The following is a 20,115-nucleotide window of genomic DNA, read 5'->3' as shown; positions in this document are numbered from 1 at the left end:
GCATTTGAGAAGCTGTTGCCCAATGCTGAAATGGAAATCTGTAAAAAAAAAAAAAAGATTTTACAACATCTGCATAAACATGTTTTCTGAACATGTTTACACAGCTGATAATGAACTAAAAAAAACATCTGGGCCTCCACCACTACAAGCCATAGAAAATGTACTTAAAGTTAAGTTAATGTATATATATATATATATATATATATATATATATATATATATATATATATATATATATATACAATGAAACATGATTATATTTACATAATACATATTTTAAATATTAAAATTAATATAATGTAATATAATATTAAGATTTATGTCATATTTATTATATCTGTGATTGGAACTCTTCTTTAGAAATACTATTATTAGTAGTAAAACTCAGTATTTCAGGAATAACAATGAACATTCTTAGTTAACACAGGCTTGCTGCAAGCCTTTGAAATAATTAAACTTTGATCTGTGGGTTAAACCAGAGCCTTAAACTAAACTGATTTGGTTAAAATATGTTTAAAAAAATTCCTGTGTACGTCAGTAGAGGGGGTGTGGCGACAAACGTCACTGTAGCCACGTAATCAGGGAAGTAGGAAGCGCTGCTCAGAGCTCACGCCCTTCAGCCGCAGAAACAGCAGAGTGAGTGTAAACTTCATTAACTGTCATCATATTAAACTCTTTTAATGGTAAATAACAGAACTATTATAATTAGTTAGCGTGTCTTGTTTTCGTTTGCAAGCCCGGATAATGTGTTGCAGTAGTGTGATTAGAAGATTCATTCATTCATTTTATTTTATTTTAATATCTGTAGTGTTATTATGATTATGTTTACATCTATTTATATCTGTAAGTGTGCATGTTTTATTGTTCAGTTGTTCATTTATCATTCTGGGATATATTACTAAGTTGGAACAGACAAACTACTCCTTGCTATTTATCTTGGGATTGATTGATTGGAAGATTATTGTTTTGATTATTGCAGTTTTTTAATGGAGGTATGTGAACTTTAAATCGCAAACTGCTTTGGATTTTTAACGTTTTTCATGTTTATAGTCCAATCTCAGCAATGCATATAACTACATGAAGCACAATAGGGTAACTCATGAAAAGTTACTTTTTCATGTGACTAGTGAAGTAATGCATTTCTTTTAAATTAACAAGAAAATGAGAAATAAGTAACGCAAATTACTTAGTTTTCCAATACATTAATTGACAGCTCTCCTGTCCCCATGTTGAGAGAAATCAGGAGTAAGTGCAGAGGTGTTGTGTGAACATGATGGTTATTGTAGTTCTAGACTAAATGTGAGCATGCATTTACTCGTTTTACTTGCACAAAAACAGATTCTTTATTCCTTAAAATGAATAAAAACAGTGAAATATTGCGCAAACCTGCAATAATTAAATGTTAAATTACACAAATATTTATGTATTTAACTTAACTTTATGAACCAATTTCTTTGCTGCTGATCCAATTCAACCACACAAATAAGCAAAAATGACTTTAGATAAACATCACATTTGTGTTTCATTTTGTTTATTTCTGAAGTAAGAGTGTTGCACTTTCTTCTCCTGCTTCTTATTGTTACATTGAGTTGTTTTTGTCTTTGTTTTCAGAGATGGCTCAGTTTGAGGAGGTATCTCAAAAGTCCAAGCTGCATCCGAAGCCAGAGGGGCTTAAGTTGCAATATGGCACAGCTGGATTCCGCACTCACGCCAAACATCTGGACCACATCATGTTCCGCATGGGGCTATTGGCAACTCTGAGGTCTAAAAAGACTAAATCCACCATAGGAGTCATGGTGACTGCCTCCCATAACCCAGAGGTAAGAAATGCACCCATGTGTGTCCACATTTACTGTCATATCAGTAGAACAATGGTGAATTTTCACTTTCCGAGGAGGTTGCTGCAGTGTTATCATCTTTTTCAGGAAGACAATGGGGTGAAGCTAATTGACCCCATGGGGGAGATGGTGACAGCGGTTTGGGAGGAATACGCCACACAGCTAGCTAACGCCGAGCAGGACTCTCTCCTCAAAGCACTGAGAGATGTTATTGAGAAAGAGGACATCAGCATGAGTGAACCAGCGAGTGTCTTCATCGGCAAAGACACCAGGTAAGCCTGGTTTCTGTTTACAAAGCAGGCAGGATAACAACTGTCACAACTGAAAGCTTAAGTACAAGAGAAGCTACCAAACCTGTAGACTTCATAGTGGCCAAGCCAGTTGATCAAGTCAAAAACACTGCCAACAGATGTTTCACGGTCTGAAAATGTGATTAAATAGTGTAGTTGAAAGTAATCATGCTTATTGTCATCATCATTATCAGGATTTATTTTGGTCCTCATACACATTTAGCTATACATTATTAACTGAAAAAGGTATAAGCTAAAGCCTTAGCTTATTATATTATGTTGGCAGACCATCAAAATAAAGTGTTAGCAGATATTTAGCAGACAGTCTACTAATACTCTAATGACTGCTAGTTGACATGTAGTTGCAAAGTTACTTATAATTCGTAGAATGTCTAAAGTGGACTATCGAAGTTACCTTTTATTTCTCTTTGTTTGTTTTATTTAGACCAAGCAGTGTCAGTCTCTCTCAGGCTGTATTGGATGGCGTTTCCAGTTTGGGAGGCAAAACTCATGGTGTGTTCACGAAGTTCCTAACATTACAAAACTTAATGAAATTAATTACTTTGCTTGAAACTCATTTCAGAAAATGAAAGTAGTCTTGCCGTTGCATTATTTTTTAGAGTGTAAGTGCAGTTGGGAGATATGACAGTACAAAGGTTGATGAATTGCTCTGTTGGTTATTGGTGTTGATCATGGGTGTGTGTTTCTTTTAAAAGACTATGGTCTGGTCACCACACCCCAGCTGCATTATATGGTGTGCTGTTGCAACACAAATGGCTGCTATGGCAGTCCCACTGTTGAGGGCTACTACCAGAAACTCTCACAGGCTTTCCTTCAGCTCACCCAGAACGTAAGGCCCTTATTATGCTATTTTAAAGGTTCCTCATTTTGTTTTGTAGGTCTCCTACAATAATTTTGCATGCATCCAAGGTCAAAAAACACTTTCATTTTCTCATGCAGCATCACCTGTTTTCTCACAGTGTCTCTCTAAACCCCTCCTTTCTAAATCCCAGCCTGTTGTGATTGGTCTACCGCTTTATCAGAAACAAAACGCCTATTACCATATCTGAATTTCAGCTCCTCAGCACTTGATGCACAGTGATACGAATAGTAACGATGGCGTCGGCTTTACTGCATCAATTTGGGCCAGAGTCTTCATCCATTGGAAGTGCAAAACAAACCAAACTCCAACTGGAGTGTTTTAGGGCAGGTCAAAGTAATTTTTTTTCGCCAGCGGCCAGTGAAGACCATAGGCTGGCATTATGCAAATTTGTTTCAAACCTACATAGGTTTTTGCAGGAAGTAAGACTGGATTTACTGACGACTCGTTTCAGGCAGTTCAGAATCTGTTCTTTCTTTTGGGAGACAATAACTCAATTTATCGTACACTTTGATCTGTGAAACTTTGCAGACCTTTTACATTCACAAACAGCTATATTATATACACACTGCATGAAAGGTAATATCCAAAAAAGGATAATAGGGGCACTTTAATGATCCTGTTAATATCTAGCATTAAGTGTTTTTCTACTTGTATTCCAAAGGCCCCAAATCGCACTGATGATCAGAAGAAGCTTCTGGTGGATGGAGCCAACGGCATTGGTGCATTGAAGATGAGAGAAATGGAGCCGTTTCTACGCTCCGAACTGCAGGTCGTGCTTTCAAATGATGGCAGCAGTGGGAAACTCAACCACTTGTGTGGAGCGGATTACGTCAAAGTCCAGCAGAAAGCTCCTCAAGGTCTGTCAGAACTTTTTGAGGGGTGAAAGTACATGAGGAAAAAACCCTTTCATATGAGATGAAAAGATGATTAAATATTTGTGTTTGTTTAAACCGAGTCAGAGAGAGTTTATTTTACAATATAATGAAAGAAGCCTTGAAAACACTTAAATCTGTTCATACCGAATAATCCGAGAAATCTCACTTTTTCTCTTCAGGTGTGAGTATGACAGCTGGTGAGCGCGGCTGCTCGTTCGATGGTGATGCCGATCGCATTGTTTACTATTACACTGACTCTAAGGGCCGCTTCCATCTCCTGGACGGAGACAAAATCGCTACTCTAATCAGCACATACCTCAAAGAGCTGCTCACACAGGTTCTACACACACGAATAAGGTCTAGAATGGAATTAGCCACTTCTAAATTTAAATTTCGACATTAATTTTGTCTATGTGTGTGTGTTCAGGCTGGGTTGAATTTACAGATTGCTGTTGTTCAGACTGCATATGCTAATGGGAGCTCAACTCGCTACTTGGAGGACGTCATGAAGGTGATGTTCTTAGAAATATCTCCTGTTACTATAGTACTCTCCAATTTCTTGCTACTTTGTGTTTATGAGATGTTAAGGTGACCTTTGACCTCTCAACAGGTCACAGTATGCTGTACGAAAACAGGAGTGAAGCACCTACATCATGCGGCGCAGGAATATGATATTGGAGTGTATTTTGAGGCCAATGGGCATGGAACTGTGAGTTCATTGCAAAATAATGCAATTTTCACTATTTAAATAAAGCAGGTCAGAGTTCAGCAAACTTCAGTCCATCAAGACATCAATCCTACTCATGTGGTTATGTGACCGGCCCATTCAAACTGACTTTTGAACCAGCTTTTCAGTTTAGAGTCTTTAAAGAGGACCTATTATGCTTTTTTTACATTTTCAACTTTCTTTAGTGTGAAATGTTGCTGTTTGATCATGAAAAAGGCAAAGTTCCAAAGCACAAAGTCACTCCAAAGTGAGCTTTTCTCTATATCAGTGCGCACTGTTTCTGAACTCCTTGAAATGCTTCGATTGTAGTCTTAAGTGATCTTCCGCGAACGCACACGTCACATTGTTCTTCAAGAAGAACATAATTCTTCTTTAAATAATTCCTGCCAAAGGCATATGCAAATTTAAGGGGCAGGGCCTGGATGGGTTCGGTTAGTAGTGTGTTGAAACTTGTGGTTTTACTAGTGTTTTTTGCTGTTATGTGTCAGGTTTTGTTCAGCAAAGCAGCACAGAAACAGATTTTGGAGCTGGTGACAGACCCGAACACCAACGATGAGAAAAAACGTGCGGTAAAAATCCTGGAGAACACAGTTAATCTGATCAACCAGGTATAAAAACATACACCATCAATCTACATCATCAGATGCCTTATATATATAATAAAACTAGGTGAATTTTTCCATACTTAACACCCTTGCTCTCTTCTGCAGACGGTTGGAGACGCCATCTCAGATATGCTAGTGATTGAAGCTGTGTTGGCCATCAGAGGGATGTCTGTGCAAGACTGGGATGCAGTTTACACAGACCTGCCCAACCGCCAACTTAAAGTCACGGTGTGTACTTGTGTGTGTTTTGTGAGGTTTGAGTGTATATGTGTGTGTTTTAACTGCTGGACTCTGCAGGTGTCAGACCGGCGTGTCATAGATACGACAGATGCAGAGAGGAGGGCCGTGACTCCAGAGGGTCTGCAGGAGGCCATCGACTCGCTTGTCAAGAAGTACAAAAACGCTCGGTCCTTTGTTAGACCATCTGGAACTGAAGATGTGGTCAGGGTCTATGCTGAGGCTGACACACAGGTACACACACTGCTGGTGTCATTATAAGGACTTTCTCTTGCTTATCACTAGGGGGCTGCCTTATAGTCAACCCAACGTTAGTTGATGAGAAGAGGCTTTTTTAATTAGTCGGTTGATCATCAAAAAAAACAACAACAAACATAGTCTGTGACTGACAGATCATTAACACGGCTAAATGAACTAAATGAATCTGCAGCGGTCATGTGGTACAAGTTGGAGTTCTCAGAAAATTCCAATCTTCCAAGCTCTACAAGGAATAAAACAAATATTTGGTGTGGGAAAGCCCTAAATATCACAATATATTTGATTGTAAAATGAATGCAAAATGTTTAATTTGCTGTGTTTATTTGCAGGAAAGTGCTGATAATCTGGCTCATGAGGTCAGCTTGGCTGTGTATCGTCTCGCTGGAGGAGTCGGAGATGAGCCTAAACCTTTACAATAATCTCACACACACACGCACGCATTCATGCCATCAGTCAATGAGATTCCATCCAATCAAATCATGTCAATATTAAAAATACTCTAAACTATATATTTTTTGTTGCACTAACAAATGTTTTGGGAGATGACAGATGTTAATAGTTTACTCTTGTACTGTATGAATGACCAACAATCTTTATTAATGGAAGTGTATGATTATGTGGGAATGTTAAACCATGATCCAAGTGGATATTTCCTCACACTCACTTCATCAGAACAGACTGTATAAAATGCATTTTTCAATTTTGTCAATTATTTTCAAATTTACCTGCTATCTTGATAATAGAGGAAAAAAAAGTTTGGTGTCAGTAAGGTTTTTGAAAGTCTCACCAAGGCTGAATTTATTGGATAAAAACTATAACAATACTGCAAAATATTATTACAAATAATAATAACTGTTTTCTATTTGAATATATGTAAAAATTCTACTTATGATGTAAAGCTGAATTTTCGGCATCATTACTCCAGTCATCAGTGTCACATGATCCTTCAGAAATCAAGTCTAAAATGATGATTTGCTGCTCAAGAAACATTTCTTATTATTATCAATGTTGAAAACAGCTGTGCTGCTTTATATTTTTGTGGAAACTGGTACATTTTGTTGAGGAATCTTTGAAAAATGGAAAGTTCGAAAGAACAGCATTTGTTTGAAAAAGAAATCATTTGATCAATTTTATGCAAAACTTTTGAATGGTACTGTATGTGCAGTCAACATGAGGCTGTTCTCCAATTAAAGCCTTATATGATCTGACATCTGGACTGTATATTGCATCATGCTATTTGAAAGCTGTTTTTTAGCTATAATTCTTTAAATAAATAAATTCAATATTTTAGCACCATCGTTTTGGTGTTTTGCTGTAAAAAGTCTCTACGTTTGTTTCCATATAAAAGCATTGATTCTCTTTGTTTGCCATATAAGCACTTCGGATGCAGAACAACTGTACTAAAACATTTGGAAACACAAATGCTGTGCAAACAAGCTTTATTTGTATTGATGAGCCACAGTTAAACACTTAATACATGCTGTTTTAGCAGATTAGTCAAAGCACAAAGGAGGTAGTAAAGGATGAGAGATTCTTTGTGATATTTATTTCTCTGGTATGATTTTTCTAGTTTTTCTAAGTAACGAACTTTGAAGGTTTAGGACGAGGTCTCATGACTCTAATACAAGGGTCTAATTCAATCGTTCTCATCTGCGGCGCCAGAGATGGTGATGGTGCGTTCTTGTGTGTCCCTTTGAATCATGTCCTCATCTGTCTTAACTGTTCTACAAAAAATGCAGAGATGGGCATTAGCTTCTGGAACAACATCATAACTTGCAACAAGGATTGTTTGTAATATTATAGTGGAGCGGTTTACTTGTACCTAATGAGGACCGTCTTCCTCTCCGTCATCTCCACAGCCTGTTCATGGCTGAACTCCTCCACGGACTCGTGATGGTTCTGGTTGACTATTGAGCTGCTGGAGAGCATCTTCTCTGAGGCGGAAGAGCTCACCGCTCCACTGACCCCTTGACTGCTTGCCCCAGAAACGCTTCTGACCATTCCTGCGCTCACGCTCATGAGAGACAGACTGCTCACCATGCTGGATAAGCGACTGTCTTCTCCCTCTATCAGCTTCCTGCAGAGACACAGCAAAACGAGTTACACTCTTAGAAAAAAAGAGAACTTCTATACAGAAAAGTGATTCTCAACCAGGGGTCCAGGGCCCACTTGGGGGCCTTAGCAAACTTCGAAGTAGGCCTCAAGAGTACTTAAAATGACTTAAAATAAGACAAAACAAGCATTAACAAGAGTTTTTTTGTTGAGGGAACCAGGGTGATGCGAACTTCCGGATTGGCCTTCAAAAATACATTATCACTGCAGCACTGTATTGCTGGTTCAAGGTGGAATGGCAGAACTGCAGTACCTGTATGTGGTGATTTCAATCTCCAGCGACATCTTAACATTGAGCAGATCCTGATATTCTCTCAGCAGCAGCGCAATCTTCCCCTTAATAGACTTCAGTTCCTCCTTCAGAGTCTCTATACGGATCTATGACACATGAATTAGTGAGATATTAAAATAAACTTGATTTTGTGAGTGTAGCTTGCTCGTGCAAAACTCTTGAGATGTTCTGAGGGATTTTAGCATATTGCTATGTGGTTGTTAGAGCATTTTGGGTGGGTGCTAGAGTTTTCTGGGTGGTTGCTTGATGGCCCAGGACAAAAAAAAAAAGAAAGAAAAGTGGCCACTGCAGGTCTCAATAGTACTTGAAAACCTATAGTTTATAAGTTTGACTGGCTGCATCCAAAATTGCGTACTTCCCTATAATATACACTCTCTTTTTTGCAGCGATGCCATGAAGAACCATTTTTGGTTCCTCAAAGAACCTTTCAGTGAACAGCTCTTAAAAGAACCATTTTTTCTTAGTGTGAAGAACATTTTATTGATCTGAAGAACCTTTTTACACTAAAATAACTTTTTGTGCAATGGAATGGTTCCATGGATGTTAAAAGTTCTTCATGGAACCATCGATGCCAATTGAGTACTTTAATTTTTAAGTAGGCGAAAAATTGTATGCGAAAATAGTATGTCCGAATTTATTTTACGCAAAAAGTACCTGGATGACTTACTAATTCTGAAAAGTGCAGCTGATGGACACTTTAGGCAACAGGAGAGGAGTTGTGAATGCCGGTAAAGCAACGCAACTCATGCTGGTACGTCACATGACAATTACAACATGACGAATGTATGTCTGGTCTCTACAGAAGTCCATATTATATAGAACATACTTTTTTAACAATTGCAAAGTAATTACTTATTCAAAAGATTTACAAATTTAGAGAGTACACGACGCAGCCATTGTGATGTTCTCTTAACATTGAAGGGGGCGTGTCTTTACCTGTAGCTCCTCCTCCTCTCTCTTGTATTTCTCCTGGGCTTCTTTGATCTGGAGCAGCAGTGCTTCATTCCTGTTTTTAAGAACATCCAGTTCTCTCTGTTTATTCTGAATCTGCAAACACACACAAGTTAAATTATAAGGCCGTACAGTTTGGTGTTTTTTGTTAAATGAGGCACAGGAGAGGAAAACACTATTTTCCACACCTCTTTCTTATAAGCTGTGATTTCTTCTCTGACGCTCCTTGCTGTTTCCATGTGCCGTGATGTTGCGTTGTTTAGATCTAGGAACTTTGCTTTGTACCAAGCGTCCATCTCCTAGTGAACACCAGTTGGGAAAAATGTGAGCATCGAAGGTCAGTATCAGGGATGATGAGGTTTATTTGCGGCCTGTCCTGATTACCTGCAGGTTTTGGGCGGCGATGCTGTCATATTGAGCCTGGATCTGTTTGAGAGCGGAGGCCAGATCGGGCAAAGAGAAGGCCACATCTACCTTAGCCACAGATCCATAAATCTGAGCCATCAACTCCTCGATTTCCTGACATACAGAAAATGTTGATTAAGAAGGCAATCTAACAATATCCTTTATTGATTCAATTACTAACACATTACAATTAAACTTAGCAATCTGTACTGTGATACAGATTTCATAATGATATGTAAATAATCTGAACCTTTTTGTGAATCCTCTGTAGGAACTCGAGCTCCACTTCTAGGTTCTCCAGTCGTTTTTCCAAGGCAATTCGGGCGGATGTGGCTGCATCCACATCCTAGTATACAGAGGCAGTTTGAACCCCATCATTATATAAATCCAAGTGATGTTTCACTTTCTGTATTAAGTTGGATCTCTTACCGGTCTGAAGGCCTCGATCTCACGCTCTGCCTTCTTTCTGGACTCAAGAGCCTCCTCGTATTTGACCTTCAGCATTTCCAGCTGACCTGCCATGGCATCCTTTGCTGCTACCGCCAGGTCCTAAGGGCACAGAGGCAGTTATCATGGCGATCCTGGCTAGAGATGAGTGAGAGTCATGGTGTACATGTGTAAGTGAGTAAGGCATAATCGCCCTGTGGTCCTCCATCTCTCACCCGCTGGACTTTCATCTGGTCTGCAATCCTCCTCAGCTCCCTCAGCTGCTCCTCATAGAGCATTCTCAGGCCGGATGGCTTCACATAGTGACCCTTGATGGCATCAATTTCTGTCTCCAGCAGCTTGTTGCTCTGCTCCAGAGAACGTACCTGCAACAACCACACTAAAACTCACAGGGCTGTCTTTAAAATGGGCACCATAAAGAAACCAAAAGAGGTAAAGTGTCTTACCTTTTCGATGTATACAGCCAAGCGGTCGTTCAGGGCAACCATCTCCTTTCTCTCACCTTTGCGTGTGCTGAGGAAAGCCTGGTTCTCAGCAGCGGCAGCGTCCAGATCCACAGCACCTCCTGCAACCCCCCAACCCATGCCCAGACACAGCGTCCCCATACTAACACTGCTGTAGAGGAAACAAAACATACATTTGCAACATTTATTATTTTGAAATAGATTTTTTTTTAATTGGTAACACTTTAGTTTAGGGTCCAATTCTCACTATTAATTAGTTGCTTATTAGCATGCATATGGATATTGGCTGTTTATTAGTAGTATTTATAAAGCACATATTAATGCCATATTTTGCATGAACATAATCCTACCCAATACCTAAACTTAACAACTACTTTACTAACTATTAATAAGCAGTAATTAGTAGTTTATTGAGGCAAAAGTTGTAGTTTATAGTTAGTTAATATAGAGAACTGAACCCTAAACTAAAGTGTGACCATTATTATTATTAATCATATTATTATTATTATATATTATATACAGTATAATATATCTATAAATAATATACCTATTATTATATAATATTATATTATAGCCTATTATAGCCTATTACATATTATATTTCTATATAATTTAAGGTTTTTTAATATTTCATTTAAATTCTGTAAATGTTTATTTTATTTCAAGTAATCCATTTTTTGTGGATTTAATTTTAGTTAACAATTATATTATATTATATACAGTGGTGGCAAAAAGTGGGGGGGATATTTGTTTTAATGACCATACAAGCTCATTTTAAGCCATCAAAATGCGAGGAAATTATATATATTTTTAAACATTTTAAATTTGAGGGAAGAACAAAATACTAAACTTGGTTAAGGTATTTATCTGACATTATTTATCTGACATTACAATTATTTGGCAAAAAAGCAAACTACAGCAACAGGTTTTTATTAAAAATGCAGAAAAACAAAAAGCTCACAAGAAAAAGCATACATTGACTAACATAATCAGTTCAAACAAATCTTTTTTTTTTTTTTTTTTTTTTTTTTTTATGACAGCCTGTCCAATTGCGTTATCATAAATAAAACTTTTGACTGCTAGTACAACTACACATATGTATATGCTTTAACGAATTTAAATTATATTTGAATAAAGGGTGAAGATGTCATGTTTTCTAAGGCATCACTTTTGGCCGCTACTGTGGTGGCTTACCTGGTCATGCGTGATCTGCGGGATCCGGAGAGCGTCCTGCGCCCCAAAGTGCCGCTCCGGTTGTAACTGGCGGAGCGGTGGCGCGCGGGCCCACGGGTGGGCGAAGGGCTGGACACCCGGACCTGGAGCGTGGAAGACGAGGTCAGGCCACCCTCAAAGTGACGGCGGTAAGATGACATCCTTTCTGGGCTGTAACTCATGGTGAAGGTGATGGTCCTTGCGCTTCTCCAAAGATGAACAGAAGCTTTCACGCTTTCCGCACTCATTCATGAGGGAGCTTTATACCTGCTGTCTGGACGAGGAATGTCGAACCTTGGTCTGACACAGAGTCGAACTATCTCTGAACTATCTGACGGGCCACCGCGAAGACTTTTACCGCGGTAAAAATAGAGGAGTGAGCTTTCCTAATGAAGCTGGCAAGCCTGAGTCTTATTAATGACATTCTCTGCACTAAACTGCACTTAACTGTCAAAAAACTTGGAGATTGAAAGCAGCAGTGACTTCATTAAGGAGATGCATGCTGACATAATTGGTCTATCCTATAGATAGATATGTTTGTGGAAACAAACAAACAAACAAACACATTAATTAGGCTACATTATAATTATTATATAGGCCTATCTATCTATCTATCTATCTATCTATCTATCTATCTATCTATCTATCTATCTATCTATCTATCTATCTATCTATCTATCTATCTATCTATCTATCTATCTATATGTATTTAAATAGTTATATATCAATAATACAGTAAATATTATTTATATGATATTATTTATATAATTTATTATAAATACATAAGCTGATGTCATATTTTCATATGAACTTAGATTGTTATTATATTATATTATATTATATTATTTTTTATATTATATTATATTATATTAGGCTATATTATATTATTATTTAAAGGCGTTTATTTACTAATAAACTCGCATATGTTTATTAGTGATACAAGAAGCGCGCAGGAATCTGTCCGGAACTGATGCGTATGTTTGCTTCCTCCCGGACAGTTTTATTTTGCACATTGAAATTGTACGGAGTGTTTTTTGTGTCGCGCTCCTCGTCTGATCTAATCATAGCTTCGTTTCATTTAAACACAATTTAACATCACATTAAGGGTTATTTTCTACCTCAACCACCTCAAGATGGCAGGGAACTTCTGGCAGAGTTCACATTAGTAAGTAGAGACGTGTTCTGTGACATAAATCGAGGGCATTAAAGGTATTTCTAGAGGGGTTGCTGTTGCTGCGAAGCTGCAAAAGAAATAAAAACGTTAAAATTCGTGGATTTGGCTAATTAAAGAGAACTATTTACCAAATGTCGGTAAATGCCATGATAAAGAATAGACACTAGATTCAATTACTTTTATTGTTTGAACAGTATAAATCTCTGGATTATTAGCTTTAGCAGACTGGCTAGTGGTTCTGGGCTGAAGAAACCACAGAGGAATTTAATTTATGAATAATCTGGATAAATATTGTGTTATTCAAGGCATGCGTTTCTTTTCATCCCTTTATTTGATATTAATCATTTTAATTAGTGTAGTGTCGTGATGTTTAGATACTTATATGACGTTTGTAAATGATTGATGTCTGTGTTCTTTGACATCAAGAGTGTATTAAATATAAACTGCTGTGTTGATTTGTGTGCTAGTATTCATTAATGATTTCTAAATTGACTGATGTGCTTGTTCTCACCAGTCTGCAGTGGGTTCTGGACAAACAGGATCTGATGAAGGAGAGACAGAAAGATCTCAAGTTCCTCACAGAGGAGGAGTACTGGAAGCTACAGATATTTTTTGCCAATGGTTTGGAGATAAATTATATATCATCTTCCTGTCTAACTGAAATGTAGAGTGAATATGGGCCTGTTCTGAATGTGACTGCATTCACAGACTGTGTATTCAATATGATATTCATATCATTACTGAAGGAGTATACAGAAATGTATGATTTGCTTAATGGACTGTTAAGGCTGCAGCAGAGCATTAATGTACATGTTCAGGTGTCATTCAGCTGCTTTATATATATATATATATATATATATATATATATATATATATATATATATATATATATATAAATTTAAAGTCTATTGGAATAAACCTTGCCTTTAAAGAATTTACATAGTTTAATTTGTCATCTCTTGGCAGTGATTCAAGCCTTGGGTGAACACTTGAAACTCAGGCAACAGGTCATCGCCACAGCAACTGTCTACTTTAAACGCTTCTATGCCAGGTGAGGGGGTCGTTGCCATGGTTACAGCCTTCATTTCCTCCGTGTCGATTGATACTCATGATCTAGAATGATGGCCGTTCTGTTTTTGATAGATTGAAGAAAACTTCTTGTCTTCTTTTCAGGTACTCTCTGAAGAGCATAGACCCTGTGCTGATGGCCCCTACATGTGTATTTCTGGCCTCTAAAGTCGAGGTAAACACTGTCTCAGTGTAGGAATTTCTGTTGAAAGATGCATCAAATTTGAATTTTGATCAATGGAAATCTTTCCTTGGCAGGAATTTGGTGTTGTTTCGAACACACGGCTTATTTCAGCAGCAACGTCTGTGTGTAAGTGATTTATATTTTACAAATTCATCAAACTGCAGCAAAAACGTATACGTTTTATGAAGTAACTAGCACAAATATAAAGTAACTACTACAGAAGTGATAGAAGTTTTTTTTTTTTGTTCTATAAAGCTGAATTGTACAGACATATTTGCTTATTATGTTAAGAAAATAATATACGGTGCAAATCAGCATTTAATTAAACTTTTTTTTAGCCATAATTGCCAAATTCATTCAGTTTTTACTTGCTGACTTGCCACCAAGGACGATAACTATAACGGCAACTATAAAGATATAAATATAAAAGAATTTCAGAGTTCACACCACAACTATAACCATAATGGCACTGAGAAACAATGTCATTGGAATCACTTTCAGAATTATTTTTTTCTAGCTGATGAATGATAAAAACACTGACAGCCAATCAGAATCCATCCTGCTTTAAAGAGCATGTGGATTTAAAGTGGCAGGCGACAAAACTGCAGCGCACGCTTATAATAAACAGAACGATATCGTGCGCTGGACGCTAATATAATTATTGTTCTTGGTGTGAACGGGTCTTTACTCATGTAATCATTTCATACTAATATAATAGAGTATGTGTTTGGTGATTTATTTTCTCATTCTCTTTCTGTAACAGTGAAAACAAGGTTCTCTTATGCTTTTCCAAAGGAGTTTCCCTTCAGAATGAATCACGTGAGTCAAACTTCTGTGCTTTCCACACCACAAAACTCGCGAGACACTGATCTGGCATGGAAGCGAGTGCGAGTCGTACCAGATGGCCTTGATATTGCAGTCCAAGTTGTTTGTCTCTTATTGAGAATAATTTGTGCTGAAAGAATTATGATTACACTTAATTTTAAGGTGTCCTTGTTACAGTGCAATTATACATTCAAGTACTGAGTAATATTAATTAACTTCATGTATGGGGTTAGGTTTAGAAATAGGGTTTGGTTTAGGCCAGTTAATTTGCTCCAGATCAAGATTTTGGAAATCTGACAGCACCACTAGATAACTAGATAATAACTTCTTGTAACTGTCGGATTCATATGATAGAAACTCTAGACAAGCGTCTGAGATTGTGTGTGTGGTGATGATTCGGCCTTCAGTATCACCAAGTATCTGACACCCAATCAGGAGTGACATTCCTCACACTCCCGACACCTTCGTAGGAAAGTCTCATTATCGTGATAAATGGTTTTGGCAGCTCATATATCGGGCTGGTGATAAGTGTTATTTGTTCAGCGTGCCACCGGTCAGGTGTTGTAAGGGAAACATCTCGGCCGTAGGAACATTTATGGATCATCGTAATGGGAAAGATGATAATTAGTCCACGTAACGTGTTAGTGAGACAATTTCACAGTGAACTTATGCCTCCCTCTCTTTCTCTAGATCCTGGAATGTGAATTCTATTTACTGGAGCTCATGGTTGGTGTTGATTCTTCTTCAGTCGAATGTTTAGGTGTTTGTTCTCAGCGTGTGTTCATGGATGTTTGGCTTTGTTTTATTTTAGGACTGCTGTCTGATCGTGTACCACCCGTACAGGCCATTACTGCAGTATGTGCAGGACATGGGTCAGGAGGACATGCTGCTGCCGCTGGCTTGGTGAGGAGTGTGTGTACTGTGTGTGTGTGTGTGTGGCTTCAGACGGCACGGCGAAACAAACAACCACAGTTTACTTTTCTTTATATGTCGATATAGAGATGCAACAGAAAAGTTGCATTGTGGACCAGACTGTATACCAGGTGTAGGGAGCTAAGTGCAATTTTTAGGTTTCCTAGTTATTCGCTGTGCCATACCATCAAACATTACTTGATTGATCACAAACTTGCTTATTTGATTAGAAACAGAAATAGTGCAGAACCTTAAATATTTCTGAAGCAATTTTCCATACTTTTTTTAAATGTTTCCAAAAAGTTTGTTTTTCAAGTTTCAATTAGACTTTGAATAAATTAGTTTGCACATCACCGTCATTGTGTTTAATAGGACTCCGACTCTATATACTTGAATAGTTGAAAATTGTTATATAATATAATGAAATTTATAGCATGAACTTCTTTTTTCTCAAAGCTAACTGCAGCAAATACAGCAGAACAAACTGTTGTTGTTTTCTCTCGTTTTCAACGGCTCTTGAAGCACAGTGAAGCTAATGGTTTGTGAGAACTGCGCACTTTCATTGACCTCTCTCGCTTTTGCTCATGTGGCAGCGATTACCCTGTGTGCCAAACATGGCCAACCCCTGCTTTATACTGATAAGATTGGCTGTACGAGATTATTGCTTCTGTACATCTCCAAAAAGCTCTTTGGTTTCTGACCACTTTATTTTTTTTAAGTCATGAAATGAAAGTTGCGATAGTCTTTTCTTCTTTATTGTGATGTATACCCGAGTGAAACTGCTTCTCGAACAAGAAAAAAAATTTAGGGCGGGACTTGATTTTGTCCATGGGGAATTGATTGGATGGTTGTGGTTTGCTATTGGTGGATCTCATGTAAGTGACAGGTTGCCCCGCCCTATTTATTAAAGATAATGAGGGCACATGCATTTTTACGTGCATCTCCTTGATGAAAGTTTACTGCTTCTGTGTTGAAAAATATGCTGAATAAGTGCACATGAATGTCTGATGTGAAAGTTCTGTCTCTGTGTGTGTAGGAGGATAGTGAATGACACCTACAGGACGGACCTGTGTCTACTTTATCCTCCATTTATGATTGCACTCGGTAAGAAGAAACTTTCTACACCCAATCCGACTGGTCTTATTCTTGCAAGCCAGCAGAAAACTTGAAGTTTTAGATTTGAATGGCTGACTTACAGATACTGTGTCCTTCCTTCTCCAGCCTGCCTGCATGTGGCATGTGTGGTACAGCAGAAAGATGCCAGGCAGTGGTTTGCTGAGCTGTCTGTTGACATGGAGAAGGTAAGACGCATTCAGCTGTCTTGCTGTGGATGTTATCCCCCTGTGAGTGTACATTAACATGGGAGATTTTCTGTAACAGATCCTGGAGATCATCAGGGTGATACTGAAACTCTATGACCAGTGGAAGAACTTTGATGATAGAAAGGAAATGGCCGCTGTGCTCAACAAGGTGCCCAAACCCAAACCCCCTCCTAACAGGTACGACAGACTGCAGTTCTTTAACCTCAGTTACTCAAATTGCACACATGTATTTTTATCTATATGAAAATAGCATGGGGGGTGTTTATTTATTTCACCACTGCAAAGAGAAACAGTGAAAAGAGGCTGATTTCATTACTTTTTATTTGAAATTAGCACATTCGCTAGATATCCATAAGGTCTTTGCAACTCTTAAAGGTGCAGTACGTGATTTCTGAGAAATTCTGTTGAAAGTGCATCGGACCGAGCACCACAACACACTTGTAGTCAAACAGCAGTAGGGAGTGTATACATTCATGATGGAGGAGAGAGAGAGAGAGCAAGAGGGGATTTGAAGAAAGACTGTAGAAAGAGAGATGGCTGAGAGACATTACAAAAGAGTGTTCGTGCATTTTGGGGGTGGAGCAATGAAGGGACGGGTGTGATTGTTTGGATTGATTTCAAATATCAACAGTGTTTCTCAGAAATCTCTTACTGCACCTTTAAATTCTTAAAATAATATGTCCTAGATAATTATAATACAATTATATACTTTTTTTTTACACTTAAAGGTTATATTCACAATTTTTTGAATTACAAACTTGCAATTTTTACAATTTTCACATTTAACCCATGGTGATAAAAATTAGTGTTCTTTATTTACTTTTATATTATTTATTATTTATAAAAAAAAAAAAATTAGATTGTTTTTGTAATGTGTTTTTATTATTATTATATTTTATATTTCTGTATAGCTTTCATTTTTATTTAATGTTTAGTTTTAGTACTGTAAACTTACTTTATTGCAGTTAGTTGCCCAGGCAACATTCTAATAACTACGTTTTTTTAAATTGAATAATTATTTGTATATTTGAATTTTTAAATTTATTATTATTATTATTAAGCTCATTATTAATATTATTTTATTACAGCTTTATTTCAATTACTGAAAAATATTTTTTTTTAGATATTTTTTTAGTTTTAGAAAAGTGGAAGAGCCCTTTCTTAAGCATGTTTTATCTCATCTCACTCTTGCATTTGTATTTTCTTGCTCTTCTTAATACAGTGAGACTGACCAGAGCTCAAACGGGAGTCAGAACAGCTCCTACAGTCAGTCCTAGAGCACCACCTGGTGAAGGACCTGAGGCAGAGTGATTTGGAGAGGCAAACACAGCACATTTCGGCACATTTGAATGCTGCTTTTTACAAGCACATTGTTTTATGACCGTGGGGAAACAGATTCCTGGCACACACGTCCTCTCTTTCCTCTTCTCTGGGTTCTTCCACCAATCAGAGCAAATAGAATGATACCACCTCCTTCCTTCATCCAATCAGAGCAGCCTGTGTCATTCTAGGAGCAGGAGGGAAGCAGACTGCTCACCTATAGGAAATCTGCTTTGATTTAGAGTTTGTTGCCAAGCTTAAGGCTGTAGTGTTGAATGTTATGGACACAAATGCACCACAACCTTTGATTAATAGAGGTCCTGTTTTCCCAAATTGTGTAAGTCAATGGTCCTGGCTTCCTTGAAAAGTCCCATGAAGCTTTCTTTCAATGGATGCTCTTTGGGAACAAAGAAAACTTGATTATTTTCTGTGTCTGAGAGCGACAAAGAGAGAGAGAGAGAAAGAGAGAGTGTCTGTCTGTATGTTAATTGCAAATGTATTTGTATGCGTGCCTCTCGTTGACCATCTCACAGTTTGTATTCCTCAGGGAAACGGATCAGTCCTCTCTACAAAGTGGCTGTCTGTAAACTGATTGGCCACAGGGCTATGTGACGGCGATCTTTTTGAACCCTTGTACTGTGTGATCAAATCCTGGTTTGGATATGTTTCCTTTGACATGCGTGTGGATGAGAGTTAGAATGCACAAGTGACACAGTTGAGTTGGTCACAATATGCTCCGAAAATGCATTTGTAAATGTGCTTTCCACATATAGCCCTTGACTTTTTAAAATTATTTTTGTCTTATTATAAATTTACTGTATGATTAAGCTACTTGTACTTGCCATTACCCAAATGCTGTTTCTTTCGCTTTCATTTTGTTGTTTTGAATTGACGTCTCTAGCTGCAGTATTCATCAAGTTTAATGGAGGACAAGCCAATATCTTGAGGGTTTTGGACAGAAATGTGTTGATTAATGGAGGCAGTGAAGATCTCCGTCTTGGGTGTGCTTCCAATCATCAGCATCACGTCGTTTGTTTGGGACACGTAACTATTTGCGGAAAGACCTTCAAAAGATTATACAATAAGTAGATGTTTTGCTGTGTTCTGAATGGCATTTGTTTTTTTTTGCTTCGTCTCTCACTGTGGTCCTATGTTTAACAGTTCTTCAGGAGTGTTGCCACATCTTTGAGCATAAATGAGGCACTGTGTATGTATTATTTGCCTGTAAATATATTTGATGATATGAGAACTGTTGGGGTGAGAGGGCTTGGAGTGTTATCTAATTTCTTTTCCTTGTTTGTCTATAACAGAGCTCAGAAGCCTTATTAAATAAAGCTGCTGTTAAAAATAGTCTGATCTTTCTTTTAGGTTCAGAAAAAAAAAGTTTTTTATTTGTTTTGTCCTACCAAATACTCTTTTAATTTTAAATGAATGCATTGCTTTTCATTTAAAATAAATACACACACTCACACACACATATATACATTTTTAAATATTAATAAATAATATAAAAACTTATGTTAGATGTGATTAATTGATTTGACAGTACTAATATTACCATATCAATCTCCCGAGAGTTGTCATGACAGAAATATATATAATATATAAAACTGAGGTTAGTGTCATTTTTCTTTTAATTAAATGCCGTTGGTTTGATATTTTGTTATATAGTGCAATGACATCATTTAGGTATTTGAGCCACTGCATGTATTCA

General features: G+C 37.5%; 3 protein-coding genes across 5 annotated transcripts; 2 read left to right on the top strand and 1 right to left on the bottom strand.

Annotated features, from left to right (window-relative positions):
• The first annotated feature begins 569 nt into the window (after positions 1–569).
• pgm3 (phosphoglucomutase 3) lies at positions 570–6,594 on the top strand. 2 transcript variants are annotated; one of them, XM_082167130.1, is made up of 13 exons: positions 570–636; positions 1,612–1,820; positions 1,926–2,110; positions 2,574–2,641; positions 2,845–2,978; positions 3,673–3,868; positions 4,066–4,223; positions 4,314–4,397; positions 4,497–4,595; positions 5,102–5,221; positions 5,324–5,446; positions 5,516–5,689; positions 6,043–6,594. In XM_082167130.1, exons 2-13 carry the CDS (start codon positions 1,614–1,616, stop codon positions 6,130–6,132), a joined length of 1,638 nt encoding a protein of 545 aa, XP_082023256.1. In that variant the 5' UTR covers positions 570–636; positions 1,612–1,613; the 3' UTR covers positions 6,133–6,594. The 2 variants fall into 2 exon arrangements, with proteins under 2 accessions (XP_082023256.1, XP_082023257.1); XM_082167131.1 differs by having other exon boundaries at positions 603–683.
• Positions 6,595–6,734: 140 nt separating this feature from the next.
• Positions 6,735–11,778, bottom strand: ngs (notochord granular surface; the record flags this gene model as incomplete). 2 transcript variants are annotated; one of them, XM_082167133.1, is made up of 11 exons in its annotated part: positions 7,355–7,432; positions 7,536–7,790; positions 8,079–8,203; positions 9,054–9,164; positions 9,257–9,367; positions 9,453–9,587; positions 9,724–9,819; positions 9,903–10,022; positions 10,136–10,285; positions 10,367–10,535; positions 11,579–11,778. In XM_082167133.1, 11 exons carry the CDS (start codon positions 11,776–11,778, stop codon positions 7,429–7,431), a joined length of 1,476 nt encoding a protein of 491 aa, XP_082023259.1. In that variant the 3' UTR covers positions 7,355–7,428. The 2 variants fall into 2 exon arrangements, with proteins under 2 accessions (XP_082023258.1, XP_082023259.1); XM_082167132.1 differs by having other exon boundaries at positions 6,735–7,790.
• An 820-nt stretch (positions 11,779–12,598) lies between these two features.
• On the top strand, positions 12,599–19,751 carry ccnc (cyclin C). The gene is made up of 12 exons (XM_082168590.1): positions 12,599–12,761; positions 13,285–13,391; positions 13,737–13,821; positions 13,944–14,013; positions 14,097–14,148; positions 14,786–14,841; positions 15,538–15,573; positions 15,659–15,750; positions 16,796–16,863; positions 16,981–17,060; positions 17,140–17,258; positions 18,304–19,751. Exons 1-12 carry the CDS (start codon positions 12,730–12,732, stop codon positions 18,356–18,358), a joined length of 852 nt encoding a protein of 283 aa, XP_082024716.1. The 5' UTR covers positions 12,599–12,729; the 3' UTR covers positions 18,359–19,751.
• The last annotated feature ends 364 nt before the right edge of the window (positions 19,752–20,115 follow it).

Source organism: Leuciscus leuciscus, assembly GCF_965113295.1.
Source record: "Leuciscus leuciscus genome assembly, chromosome: 4".
NCBI classification, from domain to species: Eukaryota; Metazoa; Chordata; class Actinopteri; order Cypriniformes; family Leuciscidae; genus Leuciscus; species Leuciscus leuciscus.
The sequence above is the reverse complement of the archived record's forward strand: the minus strand, read 5'-3'. Positions and strand labels throughout refer to the sequence as shown.

Excerpts from the sequence above, each read along its gene's own strand:
- pgm3 (XM_082167130.1), top strand. The coding sequence starts at position 1,614 with ATGGCTCAGTTTGAGGAGGTATCTCAAAAGTCCAAGCTGCATCCGAAG. Across the intron at positions 2,979-3,672 it reads TCCTTCAGCTCACCCAGAAC|GCCCCAAATCGCACTGATGA; the intron begins GTAAGGCCCTTA and ends TGTATTCCAAAG. Across the intron at positions 5,222-5,323 it reads CAGTTAATCTGATCAACCAG|ACGGTTGGAGACGCCATCTC; the intron begins GTATAAAAACAT and ends TCTCTTCTGCAG.
- ccnc (XM_082168590.1), top strand. The coding sequence starts at position 12,730 with ATGGCAGGGAACTTCTGGCAGAGTTCACATTA. Across the intron at positions 13,392-13,736 it reads ACAGATATTTTTTGCCAATG|TGATTCAAGCCTTGGGTGAA; the intron begins GTTTGGAGATAA and ends ATCTCTTGGCAG. Across the intron at positions 17,061-17,139 it reads TGTCTGTTGACATGGAGAAG|ATCCTGGAGATCATCAGGGT; the intron begins GTAAGACGCATT and ends TTTCTGTAACAG.